The 27,154-nt window shown below is 46.4% G+C and overlaps 1 protein-coding gene across 2 annotated transcripts; it reads right to left on the bottom strand.

Moving 5' to 3' along the window:
* Positions 1–4,055: 4,055 nt before the first annotated feature.
* polr1c (RNA polymerase I and III subunit C) lies at positions 4,056–27,112 on the bottom strand. Of its 2 annotated transcripts, XR_013936033.1 has the most exons (10): positions 27,011–27,098; positions 26,198–26,269; positions 23,705–23,812; positions 15,247–15,379; positions 14,636–14,767; positions 13,632–13,784; positions 13,153–13,246; positions 10,988–11,137; positions 7,243–7,359; positions 4,064–4,329 (listed from the first exon to the last, which is right to left on the bottom strand). XR_013936033.1 is itself a non-coding variant. In XM_080481688.1 (9 exons), exons 1-9 carry the CDS (start codon positions 27,080–27,082, stop codon positions 4,211–4,213), a joined length of 1,056 nt encoding a protein of 351 aa, XP_080337814.1. In that variant the 5' UTR covers positions 27,083–27,112; the 3' UTR covers positions 4,056–4,210. The 2 variants fall into 2 exon arrangements, 1 of the variants encoding a protein (XP_080337814.1); XM_080481688.1 differs by lacking the exon at positions 13,153–13,246 and having other exon boundaries at positions 4,056–4,329; positions 27,011–27,112.
* Positions 27,113–27,154: the final 42 nt, after the last annotated feature.

Below are 27,154 nucleotides of genomic sequence, written 5' to 3'. Positions count from 1 at the left end.
GCTGCTCGCCGAATGTGTCCACCCAGAGGCACGGTGCGACTTCAGAGCCACAAGATCGACGATCGACATGGTCTTCTCCCTGAGGCAGGCGGTGGGTGTTACGACCCAGTCTAGGGGCAAGGCCGCAACATAAAAGATTAAAAGAAAGTAAGGAACATAAACCGTGTTCCAAAACAAACACTTGACAAAACAAGTCAGATCACTTCAATGGTGGATTTATTTAACAAAAAGAGGCCTGATTTCCAGGTAAAAAGGTAATTAAATCAAAGTAAAACAAAGAAAGTACTGAATATGTACAATGGTACAAATAATCTCAACCAATACGAGAGCCACCAGTTCTCACACAAAACTCTCACCGAATCACACAGAAATGCTGCTCAGGGGGACAGCACCAGTTCTGACAAAAACTCTGACAAGAAAACACACAAACGCAACACAGCTGCTGTCAGGCCGAGTCCCCCCTTCCTCCACACTTCCTGCACCTTTTGGCTCCTGGCAGGTGAAGAGCTGACCAATAGGGGCTTGACTCCACTTGACGTCTGGAAGTGGGCGGGGCGAGCAGAGCTGCTATGAAAAAAACAGGACTCACACAGAGAGGTACGAAGTAAAACAAAAACACAGGAGGACATAAACAGAACTAAAACATACGGCCAAGGCCGTAACAGTGGGATCCTGCATTTGGAGCTTTGACGGCTAATAAAATAGAAACCACTTGACTAGTCTAGACTAGCTTCTCCTCAGTCATTTAATCATGTTTTGAAGCCGATACGATATTCGATCTCAAAGGAGCAAGCGTTTGCACAAGGGCCTTTTTTGGGTGAAAATCTTATTTTGAAAGGCAAATGGTGTATTTCCTGTTAAATTTAAGTGAGGGGTATCGGCCCGTGATTTTTAAGTGATAATGAGACGAACAATTGAGTTTTGGTTTGATCGCTCTACGACATTCCTACAGGCCTTGGTGGCCATTTTAGTATTTCTCGATGGCCGTTTTAGTGTTCTAGGAGGTGGTAGAGAGCACATTTTGGCACTCTGGGGGTTCATTTTTACATTTTCTTAAATTTCTAACATTTTTTGCCACTCCTGATAGGGATGCCAAATCTGGTGAGTATTCGAGCGTGTTTAGGGGGTCTACTTTGGGCCTAATGACGCACAGAAGGATGAGGTCAGAACCAGACCTTGAAACGGTCATCACACTTTCATTTCGTGGCCTTGACAACTGCAGTTCTTTTTTCACCTGCTTCAATAAGACTGTCCTCGCCTGCAAACTTTTGACAGGTTCGCCCAAAACAGCCCACATCACCCCCATTTGATCTCCCATTTCTTCATTGGCTCCCAGTCAAGTTTAGAAATGACTTTAATATTTTAATTCTCACTTTCCAGGTGTGCATAGTCAGACCCCTCAATACATCACTGACATGCTGAGCCTGACACCTCAGGGTCACCCTCCAGTCCTCAGGCTCACCCTCCGATCCTCAGGGTCACCCTCCAGTCCTCAGGCTCACCCTCCGATCCTCAGGGTCAACCTCCAGTCCTCAGGGTCACCCTCTGATCCTCCAGTCTTCATCTTCAGGGTCACCCTCCGATCTTCAGGGTCACCTTCCAGTCCTCAGGGTCACCTTCCAATCCTCAGGGCCACCCTCTGATCTTCAGGGTCACCATTCGGTCCTTAGGGTCAGGGTCACCCTCCGATCCTCAGGACAGAGTCTCCTGAAGGTCCCAACAACACATTATAAACCCCGGGGGACCTGTCCTATCAGGATGTAGCTCCTCCCCCAGGGGGGACCTGTCCTATCAGGATGTAGCAGAACCAGACTGAGAAGGAGAAACCTGCGAAACCAGACTGGGCGAAAGAGGCTTTTTGCTGGCCGGTTGGGGTGAGAGGATAGAGGAGAGAAAAGGAGAGGACAGACAGATTGGGGGAGGTAGAAATAGGGAAGATGAGAAGGAGGTGGGGAAAGGCTGAGAAAGAGAGGGGCTTCAGAGAGAAGGGGTAGAGAGAGAGGTAAAGGTACAAAGAGAGGGGTAGAAAAAGAGAGGCTGAGCGGTACTGTATGTAGAGAGGAAGAGAGAGGTAGAAAGAGAGAGTGGGAAGAGAGGTAGGTAGAGAGAGGTAGCGGTCATGAGAGGTAGAGTGGGGTTGAGAAGTATAGAGAGGGAGTATAAGAAAGGCAGAGAGAGAGCAGCAGACGGGGCAAAAAGAGAGTTCAGTTAGAGAAAGATAGAGATAGAGGTAGAGAGGGGGTGGGGGACTTTAGTAAATAGAAAAGTCTTGAGTCTGGCCTTTAAAATAGTGAGCAGATGAGTCCAAATAATTCCTCCTACCTCCCAATAGTCCCTCCTATCTCCTAACAGTCCCTCTTATCTCCTAACAGTCCCTCCTGTCTCCTAACAGTCCCTCTTATCTCCTAACAGTCCCTCTTATCTCCTAACAGTCCCTCCTATCTCCTTTCCTATCCACTTCTCCTTAACCCCAGAAGTGTTAAAGTTGTGGCCATGATAAAAAGCGTTGCAATTCTCACCAAGCTGAGGAAAGGAGGCTAAATGCTTCCTTTAGAACCTCCTTTAGCCTAGGAACCACTGATGCTTCCTTTACCAAAGGAGACCAGCTCATGCTGCCCCACAATTCCTTGCGGTGACAACATTTAAAGGGACAGGCTAATCGGAGTGTTCAGGGAAACTCAGGATGACTGAAAAGGGAGCAGATCATGTAAGTTACCAAAGCGATAATCTGCCTAGAACAGCTTGAAAACATCGAGAACCCAGATCCCAACTAAGAATGTTCTGGATGTTGTAGAACCAACACAGTAAAGTTTTAGTGCAGCCTATTCTCACTCTGATTGGTTCTTTATTCACGTGGCAGTCGTTTACCGTTAGTTCCTCTTTTCCTTTGATTGACATTCAAACCTTGAGATATTTGACATTATATCAGAGGTTAGAACCTCAGGGGAAAGTGAGCGGAATCACCTTTATACTACTTTTTATCACATTTCTAGTTTTTTAACCACCACAGACGTCACTAACCTTCACCGCCATCGGATTATCATTGCGCCACCTAGTGGAAGTGTGGTCTGATTGTCACAACATGATCGCCTTTCCTAAACTCCTTTAAGAACCCTCCTAACACTTCTCCCTGGATGATGTCACGGGGTTAATGAGAAGTGGATAGGAAAGGAGATATGAGGGACTATTAGGACACACCCACAGTGTCAGCCTCCCTAACTGAAACTGGGATCTGGTTCCACATCAGAGGAACCTGAAAGCTGAAAGCTCCGCCTCCATTCTACCTTAGAAAAGCTAGGAACCTCCAGTAAGCCAGCACTCTGAGAACCAAGTGTTCTTCTGGGGAGATCTGGGACTAGCAGTTCTTTAAGATATGATGGAGCCTGGTTGTTAAGAGCGTTCTAAGTTAGAAGAAGGATTTTAAATTCTATTCTAGATTGAACAGGGAGCCAATGAAGCGAGGTTAGTATTGGAGTGATGTGATCTCTGATGCTGGTTCTTGTCAGGACTCTGGCTGCAGCATTTTGAATCAACTGAAGACTTTTGAAGCAGTTTTTGTTTCACCCTGATAATAGGGAGTTACTATAGTTACTCTGGAGAGAACAAATGATGGATTAATTTTTCAGCGTCACTCTGAGTCAGCATGTTTCTAATGTTGGAAATATTACGGAGGTGAAAAAAAGCAGTCGCAGTCCTGGCCCTGGCCCTGGCCCTGGCCCTGGCCCTGGCCCTGGCCCTGGCCCTGGCCCTGGCCCTGGCCCTGGCCCTGGCCCTGGCCCTGGCCCTGGCCCTGGCCCTGGCCCTGGCCCTGGCCCTGGCCCTGGCCACAGTACTAAATAAAACTGATGACATCACATTGTGTGTATTACATGGTTGTTACCAACATCTGGTGGAACTTCATGTCAACAGCACCTGAGGAATGTATTCACTGAGAAAACTGCAGAGGTGTTCAACATGTAGCAGGATGAACTTTGACCTCTGCAAAGTCTTTGTTGCTCTTTGACCCTGATTCCTGATTAGTGGGCAGAGCCCTGGGGGAGGAGGGTCAGACCAGGACAAGTTACCAGTTGTGTTTTTTTTTAATAAATTCTTAGTCTGAGAACAGAAATATTTACAACATACAGGAACATATATGGAGCCGTCACAGGCCCTTGTCTCTGGAACAGCTGGATAGACCAGGTGTGTTCCTGTCACTCCAGATGTCTTCTTGTCACTCCAGGTCTGTGGCGTCCAGTTGGTTGAGGAAGCGTCGACACTTCACCATCAGGACTTTAATGGCTTCAGTCACCAGAACGTCAGGAGGAAGGATTCCAGTGGACTCCACTGTGACTGCAGAAACAGGGACAGAGCAGGTCAATAACCCCTACTGTGACTGCAGAAACAACCAGACCCTCCACTGTGACTGCAGAAACAACCAGACCCTCCACTGTGACTGCAGAAACAACCAGACCCCCCACTGTGACTGCAGAAACAACCAGACCCTCCACTGTGATTGCAGAAACAACCAGACCCCCCACTGTGACTGCAGAAACAACCAGACCCTCCACTGTGACTGCAGAAACAACCAGACCCTCCACTGTGACTGCAGAAACAACCAGACCATTGTGACTGCAGAAACAACTAGACCCTCCACTGTGACTGCAGAAACGACCAGACCCTCCACTGTGACTGCAGAAACAACCAGACCCTCCACTGTGACTGCAGAAACGACCAGACCCTCCACTGTGACTGCAGAAACAACCAGACCCTCCACTGTGACTGCAGAAACAAATAGACCCTCCACTGTGACTGCAGAAACCACCAGACCCTCCACTGTGACTGCAGAAACAATCAGACCCTCCACTGTGACTGCAGAAACAACCAGACCCTCCACTGTGACTGCAGAAACAACCAGACCCTCCATTGTGACTGCAGAAACAACCAGACCCTCCACTGTGACTGCAGAAACAACCAGACCCTCCATTGTGAATGCTGAAACAACCAGACCCTCCACTGTGACTGCAGAAACGACCAGACCCTCCACTGTGACTGCAGAAACAACCAGACCCCCCACTGTGACTGCAGAAACAACCAGACCCTCCACTGTGACTGCAGAAACAACCAGACCATTGTGACTGCAGAAACAACCAGACCCTCCACTGTGACTGCAGACACAACCAGACCATTGTGACTGCAGAAACAACCAGACCCTCCACTGTGACTGCAGAAACAACCAGACCATTGTGACTGCAGAAACAACCAGACCCCCCACTGTGACTGCAGAAACAACCAGACCCTCCACTGTGATTGCAGAAACAACCAGACCCCCCACTGTGACTGCAGAAACAACCAGACCCTCCACTGTGACTGCAGAAACAACCAGACCCTCCATTGTGACTGCAGAAACAACCAGACCCTCCATTGTGACTGCAGAAACAACCAGACCCTCCACTGTGACTGCAGAAACAACTAGACCCTCCACTGTGACTGCAGAAACAACCAGACCCTCCACTGTGACTGCAGAAACAACCAGACCATTGTGACTGCAGAAACAACCAGACCCTCCACTGTGACTGCAGAAACGACCAGACCCTCCACTGTGACTGCAGAAACAACCAGACCCTCCACTGTGACTGCAGAAACGACCAGACCCTCCACTGTGACTGCAGAAACAACCAGACCCTCCACTGTGACTGCAGAAACAAATAGACCCTCCACTGTGACTGCAGAAACAACCAGACCCTCCACTGTGACTGCAGAAACAATCAGACCCTCCACTGTGACTGCAGAAACAACCAGACCCTCCATTGTGACTGCAGAAACAACCAGACCCTCCATTGTGACTGCAGAAACAACCAGACCCTCCACTGTGACTGCAGAAACAACCAGACCATTGTGACTGCAGAAACAACCAGACCATTGTGACTGCAGAAACAACCAGACCCTCCACTGTGACTGCAGAAACAACCAGACCATTGTGACTGCAGAAACAACCAGATCCTCCACTGTGACTGCAGAAACAACCAGACCCTCCACTGTGACTGCAGAAACAACCAGACCCTCCACTGTGACTGCAGAAACAACCAGACCCTCCATTGTGACTGCAGAAACAACCAGACCCTCCACTGTGACTGCAGAAACAACCAGACCCTCCACTGTGACTGCAGAAACAACCAGACCCTCCACTGTGACTGCAGAAACAACCAGACCCTCCACTGTGACTGCTGAAACAACCAGACCCTCCACTGTGACTGCAGAAACAACTAGACCCTCCACTGTGACTGCAGAAACAACCAGACCCTCCACTGTGACTGCAGAAACAACTAGACCCTCCACTGTGACTGCAGAAACAACCAGACCCTCCACTGTGACTGCAGAAACAGAGACGAAGCAGGTCAACAACCAGACCCTCCACCGTCCTTCCTTAACAATGTATAGTCTCTCTGTGGTGACGGCACACCTTTCAGGTGTGAATCCCGCCCCCCTCTGTCCCTCCCTCTCTCTGTCTCTCCCTCTCTCTCTAGAAGATGATTGGATGAACTGTTGCCATGACTTATAACTATCAGTGAAATGATGAATTGATGAAATGTGTTAAATGCTTGAATGTTGATTAAACAATAGCGTCTGCTCTAACTGCTGAACACATGACTTCTGTACTGTCTCACTGTTGAACACATGACTGCTCTAACTGCTGAACACACGACTTCTGTACTGTCTCACTGTTGAACACATGACTGCTCTAACTGCTGAACACACGACTTCTGTACTGTCTCACTGTTGAACACATGACTGCTCTAACTGCTGAACACACGACTTCTGTACTGTCTCACTGTTGAACACATGACTGCTCTAACTGGTGAACACATGACTTCTGTAGTGGCTCCCTGTTGAACACATGACTGCTCTAACTGCTGAACACATGACTTCTGTAGTGGCTCCCTGTTGAACACATGACTGCTGTAACTGGTGAACACATGACTTCTGTACTGGCTCACTGTTGAACACATGACTGCTCTAACTGCATGAAACACACGACTTCTGTACTGGCTCACTGTTGAACACATGACTGCTGTAACTGGTGAACACATGACTTCTGTAGTGGCTCCCTGCTGAACACATGTCTGCTGTAATGTCTCCCTGGTGAACACATGACTTCTGTAACTGGTGAACACATGACTGCTGTAATGTCTCCCTGGTGAACACGACTGCTGTAGTGTCTCCCTGGTGAACACATGAAGAGGGTGAAAAGTTGAGTCAGCGTACAGATGAAGTGGTCCCGCACTCGGCCCAGCTTCACCAGGTCCTTCAGGTCATTGTGTCGGAGAACTTCACGGCTGCACGTGTCCAGACGACTGTTCACCACCTTGGCCACTCGTTTACCTGAGGATGACAGGTGAGACAGGACATGTGTGACAGGTGAGACTGGTGAGATAGGGCTGGTGAGACAGGTGAGACTGGACAGGTGAGACAGGACAGGTGACACAGATGAAACAGGACAGTGGACACTGGACCAGTAAAATGGTGTGAACGTACATCTACAGGCACTTTCCTCTTATAGATCCAGTCCACCTGGAAGGTGGCTCCGCCCTCAACACGCCCACTTTCTACCATAAATGGTCAATGCAAAGGGCCTCGTCAATATTTTTACAACTCAATCAGCCTGTTGATCGCCGTAATTTTACGCTAAATCAGAGAGTGACATCATTAAGGAGAGTGACATCATGGAGGAGAGTGATGTGATGGAAGAGAGTGACGTCATGGGAGTGTTGTAGAGGAAGGAGACATTTTGGTGGAGACACAGCAGACTGATAAAGTTCAGTTTTATCTGTTTATTTAAGGTATAAATTAAATATTTGAATGTGAAATGGTTCAGTGGACTTTGTGTTTTGTCCTCAGTCACTAGAGGTGGAGGAGTATTCAATCAGTTCTATCCGCTCTGTATCATTAGTAATCAATCAATCAACTTTATTTGTATAGCACAAGTTTGACATATGAACATAGAGCTGCTGATTCAGCAGTTCCGGCAGGACTTGACATTAAGGATTTTGAGCAAGTGCTTTCAACTTTGTACTTGCCTGAAGTTTAATGAAAATTTATAAGGTTGGGTAATGTATGAATTTGATCAATAAATACATTGTAATATGTTTCTGTTAGGGATGTCCCAATCCGATCGGTAGATATCGGATCGGGGCCGATATTGGTTATTTGTGAGTGATCGGGATCGGCAAATCCAGCCGATCACCCCGGCAATCTAAAAAAAAATAAAATAAAAAAAAACGCGGTCCGCAACGTCACCTAATAACCACAACAATCACGGACTACAAGCAGAAGTCCGAGTTGCAGAAGAAGCGGGGCCATAGACCTATAAAACTAGAGTTATATATAGTGGTTTATGTGTTTTTGTGCAGAAGTCTACTTCTACATTTCTATGTGGTCTGTCTTCTTCTGCCTTTTTATTGTGTTTGGTGAGTCACAGCGCCCCTAAAGGCCTGGCATGTGTACTACGTGCCCTGAAGCCTCGTGTTGAGCCGTGTTCATAGTGAGGTGTGGACGGTTTTTTGGGAGAAGGCCAGGGAGGACAAGGATCGTTTGTTCGTCGTGTGGATGTACCCTCAGTTTACAACAACAACTAAAGAGAAAGAGAAGAATTTTGATTCAATAAGTGAGTTTTACAATAATTTCTAGCTGAACAAAGCTTCTGCCAATAGTGCTTTTAGCTTCAGACATCTTAGTTACTCCAAAAATAGACTACTGAGTATATTTGCAATAGCAATGTGAGTATCGGATCTGGAAAGTATCGGTATCGGCCGATACTCAATTCTGAAAAATCGGATCGGAATCGGGGGCCAAAAAGTGTGATCGGGACATCCCTAGTTTCTGTAATTGTTTTTTGAATAAGCAAGTACATGTACTTGAATTAATTTGACTCTAGTACTGGACCCTAGTGAAGGAGTCGGGGGGTCAAACATGACTTGGGGTCCAACTCGCTTGCTTTAATGTTTGAGTGTAAGTTTTTCGATATTTACTACATTTACCCACCCTTGAAATTTAACTACTGATGTATGTCAAGTTAGTCCCCCGGCTAGCTCAGTTGGTAGAGCATGAGAGTCACAATCTCAGGGTAGTGGGTTTGTGTCCCACGCCGGGCGCCACCTTCCTGTGGGCTCACCACCTGCAGGAAGGTTCTTAAATGGTGCAATGTGATCTGGGTGACGGTGCTCAGACTGTCACCCCCGCGACCCGGAAACGGATAAGCGGAAGAAAATGAATGAATGTCAAGTTCCATGTTATAATCTCGCGAGAGCGAGAGAGAAGGAGAGAGAGAGATGAGTGGATGTCACTACACCATCCTGAATAAGTTCATATATACTTTTATTGTCCCTATGGGATTTTTATTTAATCAGTCTGTACTGCAGTACATGTATTGGGTGTAATTCAAGGTGTGATTGTGAAAAAAAGCTTTAGTGAATCCATTTGAAAAGTGACCTCGAGGAACCTGGGGTCATGTAGGAATGGACAGGACAGGAACCTGGTGCAGTTTGCTGAAAACTATTTGAATTGAATATTTCGGAAATATTCTGCCTGTAGACCCCGGCTCGCTCAGTTGCTTGACTGACAGTGCTCAGACTGCCACCCCCGTGACCCGGAAACGGATAAGCGGGAGAAAATGGATGGATGGATGGATGGTTGGTTCTGCCTGTACAGTATTATAATGATTTAAGTGTGTAATTGTGAAAAATGTCGATCACGTCAATATGGGCCACAGACAGTACAGTGTAAACTATTTTTAAAAAACAAACATAAGCTGCACCCACCATATTAAAAAATAAAAAATCTATTTATACATATACAATATAAGCTGCACTTGTCTAAAAGCATGTGTGTCCACGTTGTAACAGGGAATGAATTTCACTGTGGGGTTGCAGGTTTTTCTTCTTTCTTTTTTTTTTTTTTTAAGAGAGAGTTTTAAACTGCTTCCGTGGTGGGGCCACGGACTGGACTGGGGGGGGGGAGAGGGCAAGTGAATGACTGCAAAAATACACAAACACTATCTCTGGTCATAAAGTATTTGCTGATTGTGATTGTGAGGAGAGCAGATTTTCCTCTGAGATCGACTGGTCAGCCCCGGAGCGCAGAGTTACGTGATGCACCTGAACGCATCACCATGTATTGTCGGCATGAATCTCGTTTACCAGTAAAAATCCATAAATTAACCTCATTGTTTAAGTCACTGGGTTCATAGTGTGTGAATAAAGTAGTGGCTGACAGTCATGACATGATGAAAAGTTCCGGTACGTGCGGTACGCCAAAAACAAAGTCCCGGTACGCTGAGGGGTCAAATTTAAAAGTGCCGGTACGGCGTACCGGTTCATACCAGCCCACTTAAAGCACTGGATGGTACCAATAAAATACGACTATATTACCAGCAGCGAGAATCACGTGATCACGCTCTCGGGGCGAGATCTCGTTGAAACATGACACAAAAATGGCCACGCCCAGCGATGTTGTGATCCTTTGGTGATACCAAGTGATGTTTGCCCAAAAAATATCAAAATATCGCCAAAAAACCACTAGCCCGTTCGGGCAAGGTGGGTAGATGATTCACTTGCCCGAGCAAAGCTTTTACTAGCCCCGGAAGTTCGGACAAGCCTTAATGTAGAGCCCTGAACGTCTCAAGCAAGAAACATCTAGAACACCGCAGCTTGGCCGTTTATGATTACGAGGATCAATAAGTCTGATATTTGAAGATAATAAATGTATGAGATGAATCTGGTTTAATTCACCGCTTCACCACCAGGTTCCTTGTCTCCAGAATGTGCTGCTCAAGGTCCAAAGTTGTCAAAGTTTATTTTAATAGATCCCAAACTTTGCGTGGGAAGTGCCGTACGCATCTTTCAGGACCTTTTGTGCTTCAGCAACCTTTATAGATGAGGCCCCTGGTGAGACAGGTGAGGCAGGACAGGTGAGACTCCAGGTGCTCTCGCTCCCTGCAGGTGTTCATGCTCACCGTGGCTGTCCTCCAGATCGATGACTCCTCTGGAGAAGCAGCTCTTCAGACGTTCAGCCTGCTCCCCCTCCACCACCTGCAGCAGACTGACCTCTGGCAGCAGCCGGTAGCTTGCTGTGGCCACCGGGGAGAACTTGGCATGATCCTTCCCTGAAACCAGAGGAACCAGATGAACCAGAGAAACCAGAGGAACCAGATGAACCAGAGAAGCTAGAGGAGCCACAGGAACCAGAGGAGATAGAGGAACCAGATGAACCAGAAGAAACAGATGAACCAGAAGAGACAGAGGAACCAGATGAGACAGAGGAACCAGAGGAACCAGAAGAAATACAGGAACCAGAGGAGATAGAGGAACCAGAGAAACCAGATGAACCAGAAGAAATAGAGGAACCAGAGGAGATAGAGGAACCAGAGGAACTAGATGAACCAGAGAAGCTAGAGGAACCACAGGAACCAGAAGAGACAGAGGAAAGAGATGAACCAGAAGAACCAGAGGAACCAGAGGAGATAGAGGAACCAGAGGAACCACAAGAGACAGAGGGACCAGATGAACCAGAGGAACCAGAAGAAATACAGGAACCAGAGGAGATAGAGGAACCTGAGGAACCAGAAGAGACACAGGAACCAGCAGAGACAGAGGAACCAGATGAACCAGAGCAGATAGAGCAGGGGTCTCAAACTCAAATCCTGGAGGGCCGAGCCCAGCATGTTCTCCATGTGTCCCTTTTTTAACACACCTGAATGTTCCTGATGGTTCATCACCACGTTCAGCATAAAGCCAGAAAACGAGCTGCTCATTGTAATCAGCAATGTTGAAGCAGGGAGACATGGAGAACATGCAGGGCTGCGGTACTCCTGGACCGGCGTTCGACACCACTAAGATAGAGGAACCAAAGGAACCAGAGAAGATAAAGGAACCACAGGAACCAGATGAACCAGAGGAGATAGAGGGGCCAGATGAACCAGAGGAGATAGACCAGGGGTCTCCAACCTCGGTCCTCGAGGGCTCCTGTCCTGCATGTTTTAGTTCCTCCCTGCTTCAGCATACCTGAATCTAATGATGATGTCTTCACCAAGGTTGTGAAAAAGCCCAATAACGAGCCTTTCATTGAAATCAGGTGTGTTGCAACTGGGAGGAGCTAAACCTGCAGGATGCTGGCCCTCCACGACCGGGCTTGGACACCCCTAAGATTGAGGAACCAGAGGAACCAGAGGAGATAGAGGAACCAGAGGAGATAGAGCAGGGGTCGGCAACCTCCAACACTCAAAGAGCCATTTGAACCCGTTTTCCACTTAACAGAACACACTGGGAGGCCCGCCCGAATTTAAGCATATTACTAAGCGGAGGAAAAGAAACTCAAACTATATTATGACTCAGGGTGTTATACACATTGCACGGCCTAAGTCAGCCTTAATAGACTTTAATACACGTGTATTGACAGCAGGAAAAATAACGACATCGACCAATCAGAGCTTTTGCCAGAAAAATAGCCAAAGTCGCTTCAGTTCCGTGACGGAACAAATATACACTGCCTTATTGAAATATGGCAGCACCGCGGTCTCCTGACGAGGTTCAGACGCTCCTCTCAGTAGCAGGATAGGACGCTGCAGTCCAGATTGAGAAAGTTTCCACTGTGTCACAGATAAAGGAAGCTCACGGCTTCAGACGACCGTGGAGCTGCTGCTGCCGGGAGCTGTGACCGCAACTACTGCGCTCTTCACGCCACTGTTGTTGCGTAATGACGTTACATCCCCGCGTCGGTCACAACCAGCCTACATTTTACCATACTCTCTGTAGTGGGACCGCGCAACACAGTTGGTCGGGGTGTGCTTTACCTTACTGTACCGCTTTACCTTACCGTACCGCTTTACCTTACTGTACCGCTTTACCGTACTGTACCGCTTTACCTTATTGTACCGCTTTACCTTACTGTACCGCTTAACCATACCGTACCGCTTAACCTTACCGTACCACTTAACCTTACTGTACCGCTTTACCTTACTGTACCGCTTTACCGTACTGTACCGCTTAACCTTACCGTACCGCTTAACCTTACCGTACCGCTTTACCGTACTGTACCGCTTAACCTTACTGTACTGCTTTACCTTACTGTACCGCTTTACCGTACTGTACCACTTTACCTTACCGTACCGCTTTACCTTACCTTACCATACCGTCGCGGCCCACCCTGCTAAGGGATGAACTGCAGTGGGACCGAGGCTCAAGGAGCCGCAGCAGAGGGACAAAAGAGCCGACCCCTGAGATAAAGGAACCAGAGGAGCCAGAGAACACGTCAGCTGCTGCAGGACCAACCTTTACAACATGTACTTTAAAGTTTTTTCAATACTTTAAAGTTCTAGAGCCGTTACATTTCAACATTTTCTCTTTTGGTTCGGCTTCCATGTCAGGAGAGGTTCTGCTGGTCGGCTTGGTTCCTGTTATACACTGGTTGTTCCAGATTCACATGGGTTGAGTTCGGTTCTTCTCCACTCGGATCAGACGTAGTTTACATTGCAGTTTGTTTTTTCATCACCCGCTCCTTCTGAGCTACGGCTCTACATAACACTCCCAGCTGGCGGCCATGACACTCCCAGCGAGCTGAGCCACCTGAGGACGTGATGTCACAGCGAGCGGCGTTCTCACCGAGTCCTTTGATGCAGTGCATGGTGATGTCCAGCTCCTGACCCGGACGCAGCTGAGCGATCAGGATGTCTGGGTGAACAGGGCCGATGCTGCAGTCCGCAAACACGTCGGCCTGGTTCCCGATGGGAACCCACTGGATGTCCCTGGAGTACACTGAGCAGAAGAAACGACGGTCAGCAACTCCTCACTGTAATCCCATTACTTTCTTCAAGTAACCAGCAAAGGAAGGGATTACCGTTACTTTCCTACAAGCAGGCTGCGTTACTAAACAACGATTTTGTCTTGTCTTGTAAGACTGATGTAAACAACTCAGTGTAAACAACAGACAAGAACAAAAACAGAGAACGAGAACAAAATGAAGAACGTGAAGAACAACATGACAGCTGATCAGGTCCAGACCAGACTAATCATCTGTACTTGATGAACCGTTGTTATTGATTCACCCGGTCGACCTCAAGGACGTAATAACATCATCGGCGTATAATTATCCATCTGTATGTCTGTTAGCAAGATGACCTGAAAACTACTGCACGGATTTAGTGGAAATATTCACCACAGACAGAGATCAGGTCCTGGAAGATTCCATTACACTCTGGAGGTGATCCGGATTCTGGTTCTGGATTCTGGATCCGGATTCCATTTTATAGACCACAGACTTTCACCTTCAGACGTTGCAAATCTCTGATTGTTATTGTACTGATTTACAACACTGATTGACCTCAATTCATTTGTTAATACTAATACTAATACTAATACTAATACTGGTGTTTTTTGCTGAAACTGACGGAAACCTTTTCGAGCTTTCATCGACTAAAACTGAACTAAAACTATCACGTATAAAATGACTGAAATGTGACTAAAACTAAAATGGCCAAAAACTACATGGTGGAGAAGCTATGTGATGGGGGGAGCAGCAGGGTGATGGGTGGAGAAGCTGTGTGATGGTGGAGAAGCTGTGTGATGGTGGAGCAGCACGGTGATGGGTGGAGCAGCGTTTCACCCACCCATGTGGTGGCGGTACAGCTCCTGGGGGTCGGAGGAGTCTTTACTGGCTGCAGGGTTCCTGCTACATTTAATCTTCAGCTGCAGCTGGATGGTGTCGATCTCTGAACCCTCGTCTTCTGCAGCCTGGTCACCTGGAGCAGAGGTCACAGGTCAAACTCCCGGAGGTCAAACTCCCGGAGCAGAGGTCACAGGTCAAACTCCCGGAGCGGAGGTCACAGGTCAAACTCGTGGAGCAGAAGTCACAGGTCAAACTCCTGGAGCAGAGGTCACAGGTCAAACTCCCGGAGCAGAGTTCACAGGTCAAACTCCCGGAGCGGAGGTCACAGGTCAAACTCGTGGAGCGGAGGTCACAGGTCAAACTCGTGGAGCAGAAGTCACAGGTCAAACTCCTGGAGCAGAGGTCACAGGTCAAACTCCTGGAGCAGAAGTCACAGGTCAAACTCCTGGAGCAGAGGTCACAGGTCAAACTCCTGGAGCAGAGGTCACAGGTCAAACTCCTGGAGCAGAGGTCACAGGTCAAACTCGTGGAGCGGAGGTCACAGGTCAAACTCCTGGAGCAGAGGTCACAGGTCAAACTCCTGGAGTGGTCTCCAGAACTGTAAGTGTGTACCTGAGCTGCGGTACTCAAACAGACGAGGGTCTGCTCTGATGGGGATGAGTCCCAGGCGGTGGGCCAGCACTTCGTCCTGGACGATGGAGGTGTTGTTGTAGATGAAGACCTTCTCGATGGCCATGGTGGGAACCTGCAATTCAATTCAACTTTATTTATACAGCATCAAATACACAGTCAAACAGGCAGGGGCGGCGCTGACTCGCTGGAGCAGTCAATCCAGGAAGAGGCCTGGTGCAGCTTCCTGCTAAAGCTCCACACTTCCTGCTGCGGCTCTACACGTCCTGCTAATGCTCCACACTTCCTGCTGCGGCTCTACACTTCCTGCTAATGCTCCAAACTTCCTGCTAAAGCTCCAAACTTCCTGCTGCGGCTTTACACGTTCTGCTAATGCTCCACACTTCCTGCTACGGCCCTACACGTTCTGCTAATGCTCCACACTTCCTGCTACGGCTCTACACGTTCTGCTAATGCTCCACACTTCCTGCTACGGCCCTACACGTTCTGCTAATGCTCCACACTTCCTGCTAAAGCTCCAACCTTCCTGCTGCAGCTTTACACGTCCTGCTAAAGCTCCAAACTCCTTTCTGTGGCTCCACACTTCCTGCTGCGGCTCTACACGTCCTGCTAATGCTCCACACTTCCTGCTGCGATTCTACACTTCCTGCTGATGCTTGACACTTCCTGCTGCGGCTTTACACTTCCTTCTAATGCTCCAGACTTCCTGCTAATGCTCGACACTTCCTGCTAATGCTTCAGACTTCCTGCTGCGGCTCTACACTTCCTGCTAAGTTTATTTTAATTTGAAGAACAGAAGGTAAGACCAACCATAGTGGAGAAGGTGATTATGGAGTTTCACTCACTGACTGGAGGCTCCTGTCTGACTCTCATGTGGAACTGATGGAGGGCGGAGGGTAGGTGGAGTTTATGAAGGGACGAGGGAATGGAGGAGGGAAGGTGGAGATGATGGAGGGATTAGAGAAGGTGGAGTTTATGGAGGGAGGAGGGAAAGTGGAGATGATGGAGGGAGGAGCGTAGGTAGAGATGATGGCAGGAGGAGGAAAGGTGGAGATGATGGAATGAGGAGGGAAGGTGGAGTTGGAGGGAGGAGGGAAGGTGGAGTTGATGGAGGGAGGATCGCAGGTAGAGATGATGAAAGATCAAAGGTGGAAATTATAGCGGGAGGAGGGAAGGTGGAGATGATGGAGGGAGGTTCGAAGGTGGAGATGGTGAAGGATCACCACTTCCCACAATGCACTTGTCATTTAAAGTGACAGGCTCAGCATGTTACATATATAGTGAAATTAATTTTTAATCTGCATCCCCACCAACATTTACTGGGTTCTTCCTTTGATTGATCAAAATGCTCCTGAGGACCAATGTTCATGAAGGCTAGCTGGTAAATTGATAAATCCTGTTACCAGACGACTGACGGGTGATTTGAACCCCCGATCAGGAAGAAACACCTGGAGCTTCATCTATAAAGGCTGCTGAAGCACAAATGGTCCTGAAGGTCCACGCAAAGTTTGTGATTTAAAAAAATAAACTTTGTGGCAGAATGTTCATACCGGTACGCAAACTTTGAACCTTGAACAGCACATTTTGGAGATGAGGAACCTGGTTGTGCTGATGGTGAGGTGGAGAATTGAACCAGATTCATCGAATACATTTATTATCTTCAAATAGCAGACTTATTGATCCACGTGATCATAAACAGCCAAGGTGCAGTGTTCTAGATCAGTGGTTCTCAACCGTTTTGGGGTCCTGGACCCCCTGCAAATTTAAGATCAACCCTGAGGACCCCCTGTAAATGTCATAGGACAGGGGTCCTCAATTATTCCCCCCCGAGGGCCAGAATCAGACCAGCATGATCAACCAAGGGCCTGAACAGTCGCAGGTGTTTTGCTCTATGTCAGTAAAAGTTGTTTTAATTGCAAATATTTTATCTGATGTTACCATTATTACTATTATCATTGTTGTTATCATCATCATTCTAGTAGTAGTAGTCAAGGTGGTTGTAGTAATAATTTAACCCTGGGATTTTCAAAACTTAAGAAAAGTAAGTGTACAAGCAGCCATCTAATTATTTACTCACTGAGAGACGGAGACAGAAATACAGGGAGAGATTTTCAGTTTGTTACTTTTTAAATTCCATAATTGTTGTTTCGGTGCTGCTTTTGTTTCTGCTCTCACTTCATTATTTTATTGTTATTAATTGTGCTCTGTTGTATTAGAAGTATGAAAACTGCTATATAAATGAACTTATTAGTGCTATTGTTGTAATTTCTGTTCTAATACACCAGTTAGATACCAAATAAACAAAAAGGAATGAATTGACTGACCAATCAGATGAGAAAAGTGACGGATGAGGAAATCCCTCTGATGTTTGTTGCATCAGAAAGTCTGTTTCTGGATTCTGTTTCTTTAAGTCGGTGACCAGAGGTGAAGAACACTCCTCCACTAAATCTTCCACTCTTCTTGTCGCAGTATTATCAGACAGTTACCAATATCATTTCCCATCGTTCCTGCCACATTCCTGATGTTCTTTATGTGACCTACTGCATCTGAATATAGATCTTAAATGGGCCTGACATTCCTGGAACATCTTTTTGGCTCCAATCAATCTTCAAGAATGTCAAGAATCACCTGTATGATGAAGTTAGTAACTGAGCGTGTGGATTAGTAGTGATGTGTGTTGATATGTTCTACAGAGTGACAGCATTCGCTCCCTGCAGCATCCTCCTCTCTGATCAACTCCATGGAGTTTCTCTGAATGCTGAGCACTCTGGAGTGTGTCCACTGTTCAGTAGCTGCTGGTAGAATAACTGGGGGGGTGGAGTCAGATGTTTTTAAACTCAGTTGCTGATCGGACTTGTTTTACGCCCTGGGCGAACCCCCGCCTCCACCAGACGCACCTGAGACGGTGATTCTTATTTCCTCTGCTGCGCTCCTTCACAGATTGAGCCCTGGGCGGCTGCCCACGTCTCTCACAGCAAAATCCACAACTGAATAGAACAAATTCTCCAGATTCACCACATTCCTGACAGATTAATCAAAGTGAGGATGAGCAACGGCCACAGCAGCCCGCCGCAGCGCAGCTTTGGACATATTAGTTTACAACACGGTGGAACAATAATGCTGACGGTGCGTAACGACTGGTGATGATCCTCCACGTTTCCTGCTCTTGCTTATAACTCATGATAAAAGGTGACGACTGTCCGTGATGGCGTGACGCCTCGACCCTGAATCATAGAATTCAGGTCAAAATCCTGTTCCTGGTCAGGAACTGAGATTCCTGCCAAACTTGTGGTCGTCGTGTGTAAACGCTCCTTTACCAGCGCCACAACCATTTTCTTTCTTTTCTCCTCGTCACTTCAAACTATATCAACCATATTAATGGTTTTTTGAATTACCTCAGCATCAGCAAAAAGTTTCTTAGCTTTGACAATGTTCCATGAAACAGGCGATGATGCCGCTGTTGCGTTTTCTTGTGCGGATGTTGATCTACATATCGTAGACTCTGAGTGATTTTATGACGTCATATTTTCAATTTCTGTTTTGTGGCTGTGGGACTTTGGAGGATCGTTGGTATTAAAGCTGTTGCATGCAGAGAGTTGAAGTGCTGATCCACTCTGCTGACAACTCTGGTCTGCTGCAGATCAAGTATGGGCCGGTAATATCAAACTAAACTGTTCAGTCCAGTCAGAGTTCAACTGAAGTTTTTGCTGCTGCAGCTCAGGTTGTTTAATTTTTTAATTTTGACTCACTGCTGGATGACGGGGGGGGGGTTCACGGGTCGTGAAATTGAAATCCGTGGACGTCCGAGCGAAGTAGCATTGACGTGATTACGTCAGATGTGCTCAGACTCGGTGTGGGATGAGGATTAAAAAGGTAGAGCAGCACTTTTTTTTTTTACCACAAATCACCCTTTATTTCAGGTTGATGTGCAGCTAATGGGCCGCGGGCCAGACAGGTGGCTCCCGTGGGCCGCCGATTGAGGACCCCTGTCATAGGATCTTTTTTTAAGAGATGTTTGATTTTCACAGACCCCTTCCAATTACACCACGGACCACAAGGGGTACGCGGACCCCCGCTTGAGAATCACAGGTCGAGATGTTTCTTTAGTTACTGCTGAATCAGCAGCTCTATGTTCATATGTCAAACTTTCATCTTCTAATGATACAGAGCAGATAGAACTGATTGATTAATATTGATATAGAGCAGATATAACTGATTGATTATTAATGATATAGAGCAGGAATGAGATAGATGGCAGATATATGGCAGAAAGATGTTAGCAACACATCTTTAACAGTTGTAGTTTACAATTTAACAGAAATTAGGTAAGTTGAGAAGGAATAAAACACAAACAAATGAATTAAACTAAGGGCAGGTTTATTGACGTTCCCCTCAGTCACAACAAGAAACAACAGTTATTCAACGCCAACTGGCGAGAAACAAGAACTTATTACAAGACTCGTCCAACATCAACACAAAGGGTCCAGCTTTGTTGATGCTGTCAACAAGCTGCTGCTTAAAGAACGGTGCTGACCCAAATCTTATCACGTATCCAGTTTTGTCCTTGCCCCAGGTGAACGTCTTAGCAATGCCCGGAAGCATCGACTTAAAAATATCTGCAATACCTTCGTTTAAGTTCAATGAGTGGTGATTTGCTGCTGTGTTGAGACACCAGATAACCTCTGAACACAGCGTTGGTGCGCCGCCCATAGTCACCCTGATGTCAGCAGACGATGAAGCTGAGGTCGCGGTCGTAGCTGTGTTGGCTAGCTCACCTGACACGTTACCAGGTGGTCGTGTTGCTGGTGGACCAAAGAAAGATGCTGCCAACAGCAGTCTTGTGGCTAGTACCTTGCATACGGGACTTCGGGCAGGTGCTTTCAACTTTTTACTTGCTCAGGCAAATATTTACTTGCCCGAAGTTTAATGGAAATCTATAAGCTGGGGGAATGTATGAATGTGACCATTAAATACATTGTAATATGTTTCTGTAATTGTTTTTTGAATAAACTTGAGGTATATTTGACTCCAATTAAAAATGACTAGACAAACATAGTAGGATTTCACAAATTATTTTTACAATTTAACTTCTTTCCATGAGAGTATCTGTGCAGATTCTGACATAGTACTGAAACATTTAGACATTTAGCCTATCAGAGTTCATTTACATATTTAATTTATTTACACATTAACAGTTATTTCAATTACCTTAGAATACTTGAAAACAACTGTCTGTATTATATACAAGTACTCCACTAATGATTTAAAGGGAAGAATTAAATTCTTGTGCATACTAGAGGATTATTGACTAGTTTTAGACAAAAAATAAATTGTAGTATCACACATTAACTGATATTATTCAGTGACGAGAGTACACCAATAAAAAGACACAAAACTGAGGCATGACAGAGTCCAGTACTGTAGAACACAAACTGACAAAATGTGGATCCAGTTTGTCTCTAAAATATTTTGAAAACAAGTATTGAAGCATAATTCATGAACATTCAAATGTTCTTATTTCAGGTGTCTGATGGAGGGACAGCTTCAGGAACTTGTTCATCTACATTGCAGTAGTGATGCACTGATCCACGTTCTTTCAATTCCGATCCAATCCCGATACTTAAATTTGTATATCTGCTGATACGATTCAGACACCAGAGCTCTGTTTGCTTTAATATTATTATTATCATTATTGTTGACTTTATATGAGGCTGTAATAAACTCCTCTCTACAGTAAAGTATGAAATGTACTAATGTATGCATGTATTCTCTCAAAAGACAACTTGAGGTTAGTATCAGGTCAGAAAAGGAAGCAGTACAAAGTATTTTTGTTCCATTCGGACAATGTGGGGGTCTGCGTGACGTCATCATCTCATAATAAACTAGTTCTATCTTTAAAAGCTCAGAATCACTTTATTAATTCCTGGAGAAATTCTTTAGCAACGCAGCACCAACAGAATGTTTCCAGCTCTAACGCAGCTCCAACCATTGGGACTATTTTCAGGGAGTTTAGCGCGGAGTAGGACGCAGCTTCACGGAGGTGTGAGTCGGCTGCTGACAGCCTGGAGGAGCTGCTGTTCATTGTTTTGATGTCAGTGCTGTTCTCCTCGGAGAGCTGGAGTTTTAAAACAGTGACGTCTGACTGCAGAGCGCCGCCTCGCTGTGCTACGGCTTTGTAAACATCCACGTCGATGTTTTGAGATTAAAATCTGTCCAAACAGCAACATGTTGTCATGAAAAGTTGGATAGCTCAGTGCCACTTCCCTAGCCTGCTCGCTGGCTGCAAACTGTGGAATGGATTTCCTGACTCATTCCTCCTGGTCTCATTGAGACCCGCCTCCCTTCAGGAAATCCAGTCCACAGTTTGCAGCCAGCGAGCAGAGCAGCAGCAGGGAAACACTGTGGATCATTTCAGCAACAGTGAAGCAGACGAGGATCATGGATCAGAAATCTCTGCAGGTTGGATCGGAAATTTCTTCTTGTCTGTTTGTGCGCCGGAATATTCGCTGTGACATGATGACGTCGCACCCATACGCGCGGGACCCGGAGGCGATCTAGCTCCGAGAACGCAACCCAGTCAAAGCGTATAAAATTCAATACCTGATAGAGTCGCGATTAAGAATGTTTTAATACTTTTAATGGCCTCAATTTTCCCACAATTGATTTCTCAACTTTTAATACTTTTTAGGACACCCTGTCTGACCTCCATAATGTCACTCTCCTCCACCAAAATGTCTCCTTCCTCGACGACACTCTGACACAAGGTGGTGTCACAACCATGATGTCACTTTACTCTGACCCTGACGATGTAACTCTCCTCCATGATGTCACTCTCCTCTGAACCCCATGATGTCACTCTCCTCCATGACGTCACTCTCCTCTGACCTCCACGATGCCACTCTCCTCTGACCTCCATGACGTCACTCTCCTCTGACCTCCATGACGTCACTCTCCTCTGACCTCCATGATGCCACTCTTCTCTGACCTCCATGACGTCACTCTCCTCTGACCTCCACGATGCCACTCTCCTCTGACCTCCATGACGTCACTCTCCTCTGACCTCCACGTTGCCACTCTCCTCTGCTCTCCTCTGACCTCCATGATGTCACACTTCTCTGACCCTCATGATGTCACTCTCCTCGGACCCCATGATGTCACTCTCCTCCACCAAAATGTCTCCTTCCTCTACGACACTCTGACACAAGGTGGTGTCACAACCATGATGTCACTTTACTCTGACCCTGATGATGTAACTCTCCTCCATGATGTCACTCTCCTCTGAACCCCATGATGTCACTCTCCTCTGAACCCCATGATGTCAGACTCCTCTGACACCATGATGTCACGCTCCTCTGACCCTCATGTCACTCTCCTCCATGATGTCACTCTCTTCCATGATGTCACTCTCCTTTGACCCCCATGCTGTTACTCTCCTCCATGTCACTCTCCTCCATGATGTTACTCTCCTCTGACCTCCATAATGTCACTCTCCTCCATGTTGTCACTCTCCTCTGACCCCCATGTCACTCTCCTCTTCATGATGTCACTCATCTCTGCCCTCCATGATGTCACTTTCCTCCATGTCACTCTCCTCTGACCTCCATGGTGTCACTCAAATTTAATCAGTGAGAAACAAACATTTCATGCTCTGTAAAAGAGCTATTTTTAATTATAATAATTTTATTTTAGTTTCTGAACTAGATTTAAGTGTTGGTGACCCATGCTCTATTGATTGACGATGAAACAGGACTACAGTGACAGGAAGAATAGGGTTGTAGGAAGTAAAGAGTGACAGGAAATGAACAGACAGGAAGTAAACAGTGACAGGAAGTAAACAGTGACAGGAAGTAAAGAGTGACAGGAAGTAAAGAGTGACAGGAAGCAAACAGACAGGAAATAAACAGAGACCGAAGTGAAGACTGGCAGGAAGTAAAGAAAAGCAGGTAGTAAAGAATGGCAGGAAGTAAACAATGACAGGAAGTAAGGAGTGACAGAAAGTAAACAATGACAGGAAGTAAAGAGTGACAGGAAGTAAACAAAGACAGAAGTTGAGTGACAGGAAGCAAACAGACAGGAAATAAACAGAGACCGAAGTAAAGAGTAGCAGGAGATAAAGAGAAGCAGGTAGTAAACAGACAGGAAGTAAAGAGTGACAGGAAGTTTACAGATAAGAAGCAAAGCGTGACAGGCAGTAAACAGAGACAGGAAGTAATGATAAACAGGACGTGAAGAGAAGCAGGAAGTAAACAGTGACAGGAAGTAGAGTGACAGGAAGTAAATATAAGCAGGAAGTAAACAGTGACAGGAAGTAAAGAGAAGCAGGAAGTAAACAGTGACAGAAAGTAAAGAGAAGCAGGAAATATAGAGAAGCTGGAAGTAAAGAGAAGCTGGAAGCAAAGAGAAGCAGGAAGTGAAGAGTGGCAGGAAGTAAAGCTCTGACCTCTGCCAACAGGATCCTCCTGAAGGCGTTGGCAATGGCGGCGTCGATTCCCACCATGTCGAACTCCAGACTGCTCTCGTCCAGCTGCACGATGTCGATCCTGAAGTTCTGACAAACATCTGGGATCAGTACCTGCACCAGAGGCGCAACTACCTGTTTTCATACAGCCCCCCCCACAGACTTTTTACTTGCTTTACTTTTGTTAATATTCACATTTATTAACCATATTCATTCATTGTTTCTTGATTGACACGTATAATAATGAACTAACATGTAGACGCAGTGATGCCCAGTCAGCATATGCAGCATTCTAATGCATTGTGGACTACTAAATACTGCGTTGTGACATGTGATAAATTGTAGTACCAGTCGAATAAACCAAACACCAAATAAGTTATGGAAGGAAAGCACAAAACTGAAGATGTATACAGTATACAGACCCTTTCCAAAAAATTAGAATATCATGGAAAAGTTTATTTATTTCCATAATGCCATTCAAAAAGTTGAACTCTCATAGATTATAGATTCAAACGATTTCAAGTATTTATTTTGACATACTTTGGGCTTCCAGCTCATAAAACCCATGAAAACAGGAATTCAAAAAATTGTAATACTGTGAAGAAATCAGCCCAAGTTTTGCAGGGCCTGAAAGAATGTTTTAAACTGAGTGTCACACTAATCATCTACTAATTCAAAGCACCTGCACAGGTTTCCCCAGGTGTCATTAAATTGCTTCAGTTGGGTTTAACATGGGGAAGACTGCAGACTTGACAACTGTCCAGAAGACCATCATTGATCCCCTCGATAGGATGGGGAAGCCACAAACATTCCTCGCTCAGGAGGCTGGCTGGTCAGAGTGCCTTGTCCAAGCATGTCAATGGAAAGTCTAGTGGAAGGGCTAAATGTGGCAGGAGAAGATGCACCAGCAAAAGATATGGCCGTGGGCTTCAGCGGATTATCAAACAGAGAAGATTTAAGAATCTGGCAGAGATCCAGAAAGAGGCGAGAGGCACTGCTTCAAAAACCACCACATTCAGACGCATCCGGGAGATGGACTCCAACTGTCTGGTTCCTCGGGTCAAACCACTTCTGAGCCTGAGCCAACGTAGGAAACGCCTCAACTGGGCCAAGGAGAAGGACAAGACTGTTGGCCAGTGATCCATTGTCCTCCTTTCCCATGAAAGTAAAGTGTGCCTTTCATTGGGGAATCAAGGTCCAAGGGTTTGGAGGAAGACGGGTGAGGAACAGAACCCAAGCTGCTTGAGGTCAAGTGGGAAATCTCCACAGTCAGTCATGGTTTGGGCTGCAATGTCCATGCAGGTGTTGGTAAACTCTGCTTTCTTAAATCCAAGGTTACCGCAACGGTCTACCAGAATGTTTTAGAGGGCTTCATGATTCCTTCTGCCGAGGATCTGTATGGAGGTGCAGAGTTCCTCTTCCAGCAAGACCTGGCCCCTGCCCATGCCGCCAGAAGCACCTAAACCTGCTTTGATGCCCCCGTGCCATCACAGTGCTTGACTGGCCAGCCAACTGGCCGGACCTAAAGCCCCCTGAGACTCTCTGGGGTATTATGAAGAGGAAAATGAGGATCACCAGACACAAAAACAAAGAAGAGCTGACAGCAAGCATCAAGGAAATCTGGGCTGCCATCACTCCCGGGCAATGCCACAGGCTGAGTGCCTCAATGCCACGGCGCATCGAGGCAGTGATGAGACAAAGGGATTCCCAACCAAGTATTGAAGATTGACTTATCACTTTGAAAGTACCATATTTTGATTGATTTCATGTGATCCTAATTTCTTTCCTTTTTTTCCTGCAAAAACTGATAAGTAAATGGTGGTTCTCTTCACAGTATTCACATTTTTTGAAGTCCTGTTTTCATGGGTTTTATGAGCTGGAAGCCCAAATTATGTCAAAATAAACAAATAAATACTTGAAATCGTTTGAATCTATAATCTATGAAAGTTTAACCTTTTGAATGGCATTATGGAAATAAATAAACTTTTCCATGATATTCAAATTTTTTGGAAAGGGTCTGTATATACATCTATAAACACGTATATAACATATACAAAGATATGTGCATAATAAATCCTAAATAAAACTACTTCAGGGGCCACATACAGTCCAGTTTCATCTTGAGTGGCCGGACCAGTAAAATATTGCTATAATAACCTTTATGTTTACTCTTGAAAGTGTTTCTTTGTTGTGGTGGTACACAGTGTATGTGATTAAACTGTCTAGAATTCTGCAAGATCAAACAATTAGTACTCAAAAAGACTAAAATCATTAAGTCTATCAACTAAATATGACTATAAACATAAAGTCAATTTTAATGAAACATTCTGGTGAAAATACAGTGAAATGTCAAAATCTCCTATAAATCCTATTTAACCTCCTCGCTTGGTGGAGTAGAACCTTCAGCGGCCGGTTCTGGCCCGCCGGCCTCATGTTGGACCGAAGTGAGAGTTAGAGGCCAGTGGAGACGTTTACCTGCTGGAACTTCTTCATGTCCCAGGTGTCATCGTGTCCCGGGTAGTTTCCAGGGAAGTCTGTGGTGTGAGTCTGTGGGGAACCGGAACCAGAACACTGCGTCATGTCTCAAGGTACCTGGTTTACAGTAGTCAAGGTAAAATCACAAGTAACAGACATCTGCGGCAGTGAGGAGGTACAACACCTACCACCAGGTGAGGAGAACAACAGAGACTTTACTTCCCCTCACTTAACCCCTGCTGATGAACTTCTACAGGAGCACCATGAATGCTCCTGACCTCTGCTGCAGGTGGAGAGGCTGGAGAACCACTGGGACCACACCACCTCTCATTAAAGACATTTACAGCGGCTCCAGAAGAAGCTACCTCCATCTCCAATGATCCCACTAACCTGGACACCCCCCTCCAGGTGTCCCCCCTACCCTCTGGCAAAAGGTCCCGGGCATTAAAGACCAAAACAAACTGCTGCAGGCAAAGCTTTTAGGTTCAGGGAGTCCTACAGACTTTTATGCTATTCTTCTACAGACAACCCCTTCCAGTCTCCCTCCAGTTCCCCTCCAGGACCCTCCCCAGTCCCCCTCCAGCCTCCCTCCAGTCCCCCTCCAGCCTCCCTCCATTCCCCCTCCAGTATCCTCCCGAGTCCCCGTCCAGTATCCCACCAGTACCCCTCCAGGACCCTCTCCAGCCTCCCTCCAGTATCCTCCTCCGTCCAGTCCCCCTCCAGTATCCTCCCCAGTCCCCCTCCAGGACCCTCTCCAGCCTCCCTCCAGTCCCCCTCCAGTATCCCTCCAGGACCCCTCCAGGACCCACTCACATTCTTCACACCGAACTCCCCCAGTATGACCCGTGTCCGGATCTCTTCCACGTTCTTCGTGCTCGCCGCCATGATGCCTCGCAGTCTCGGTAGCTCCGCCCAAACTTCCGCTGCGTTCACAGCAAATCCGGTTGCGTCGATGTA

The sequence above is a fragment of the Lipophrys pholis genome (assembly GCF_963383615.2).
Source record: "Lipophrys pholis genome assembly, chromosome: 15".
NCBI lineage: Eukaryota > Metazoa > Chordata > Actinopteri > Blenniiformes > Blenniidae > Lipophrys > Lipophrys pholis.
Note: the sequence above shows the minus strand (reverse complement) of the source record. Positions and strands in the feature narration are given on the sequence as shown.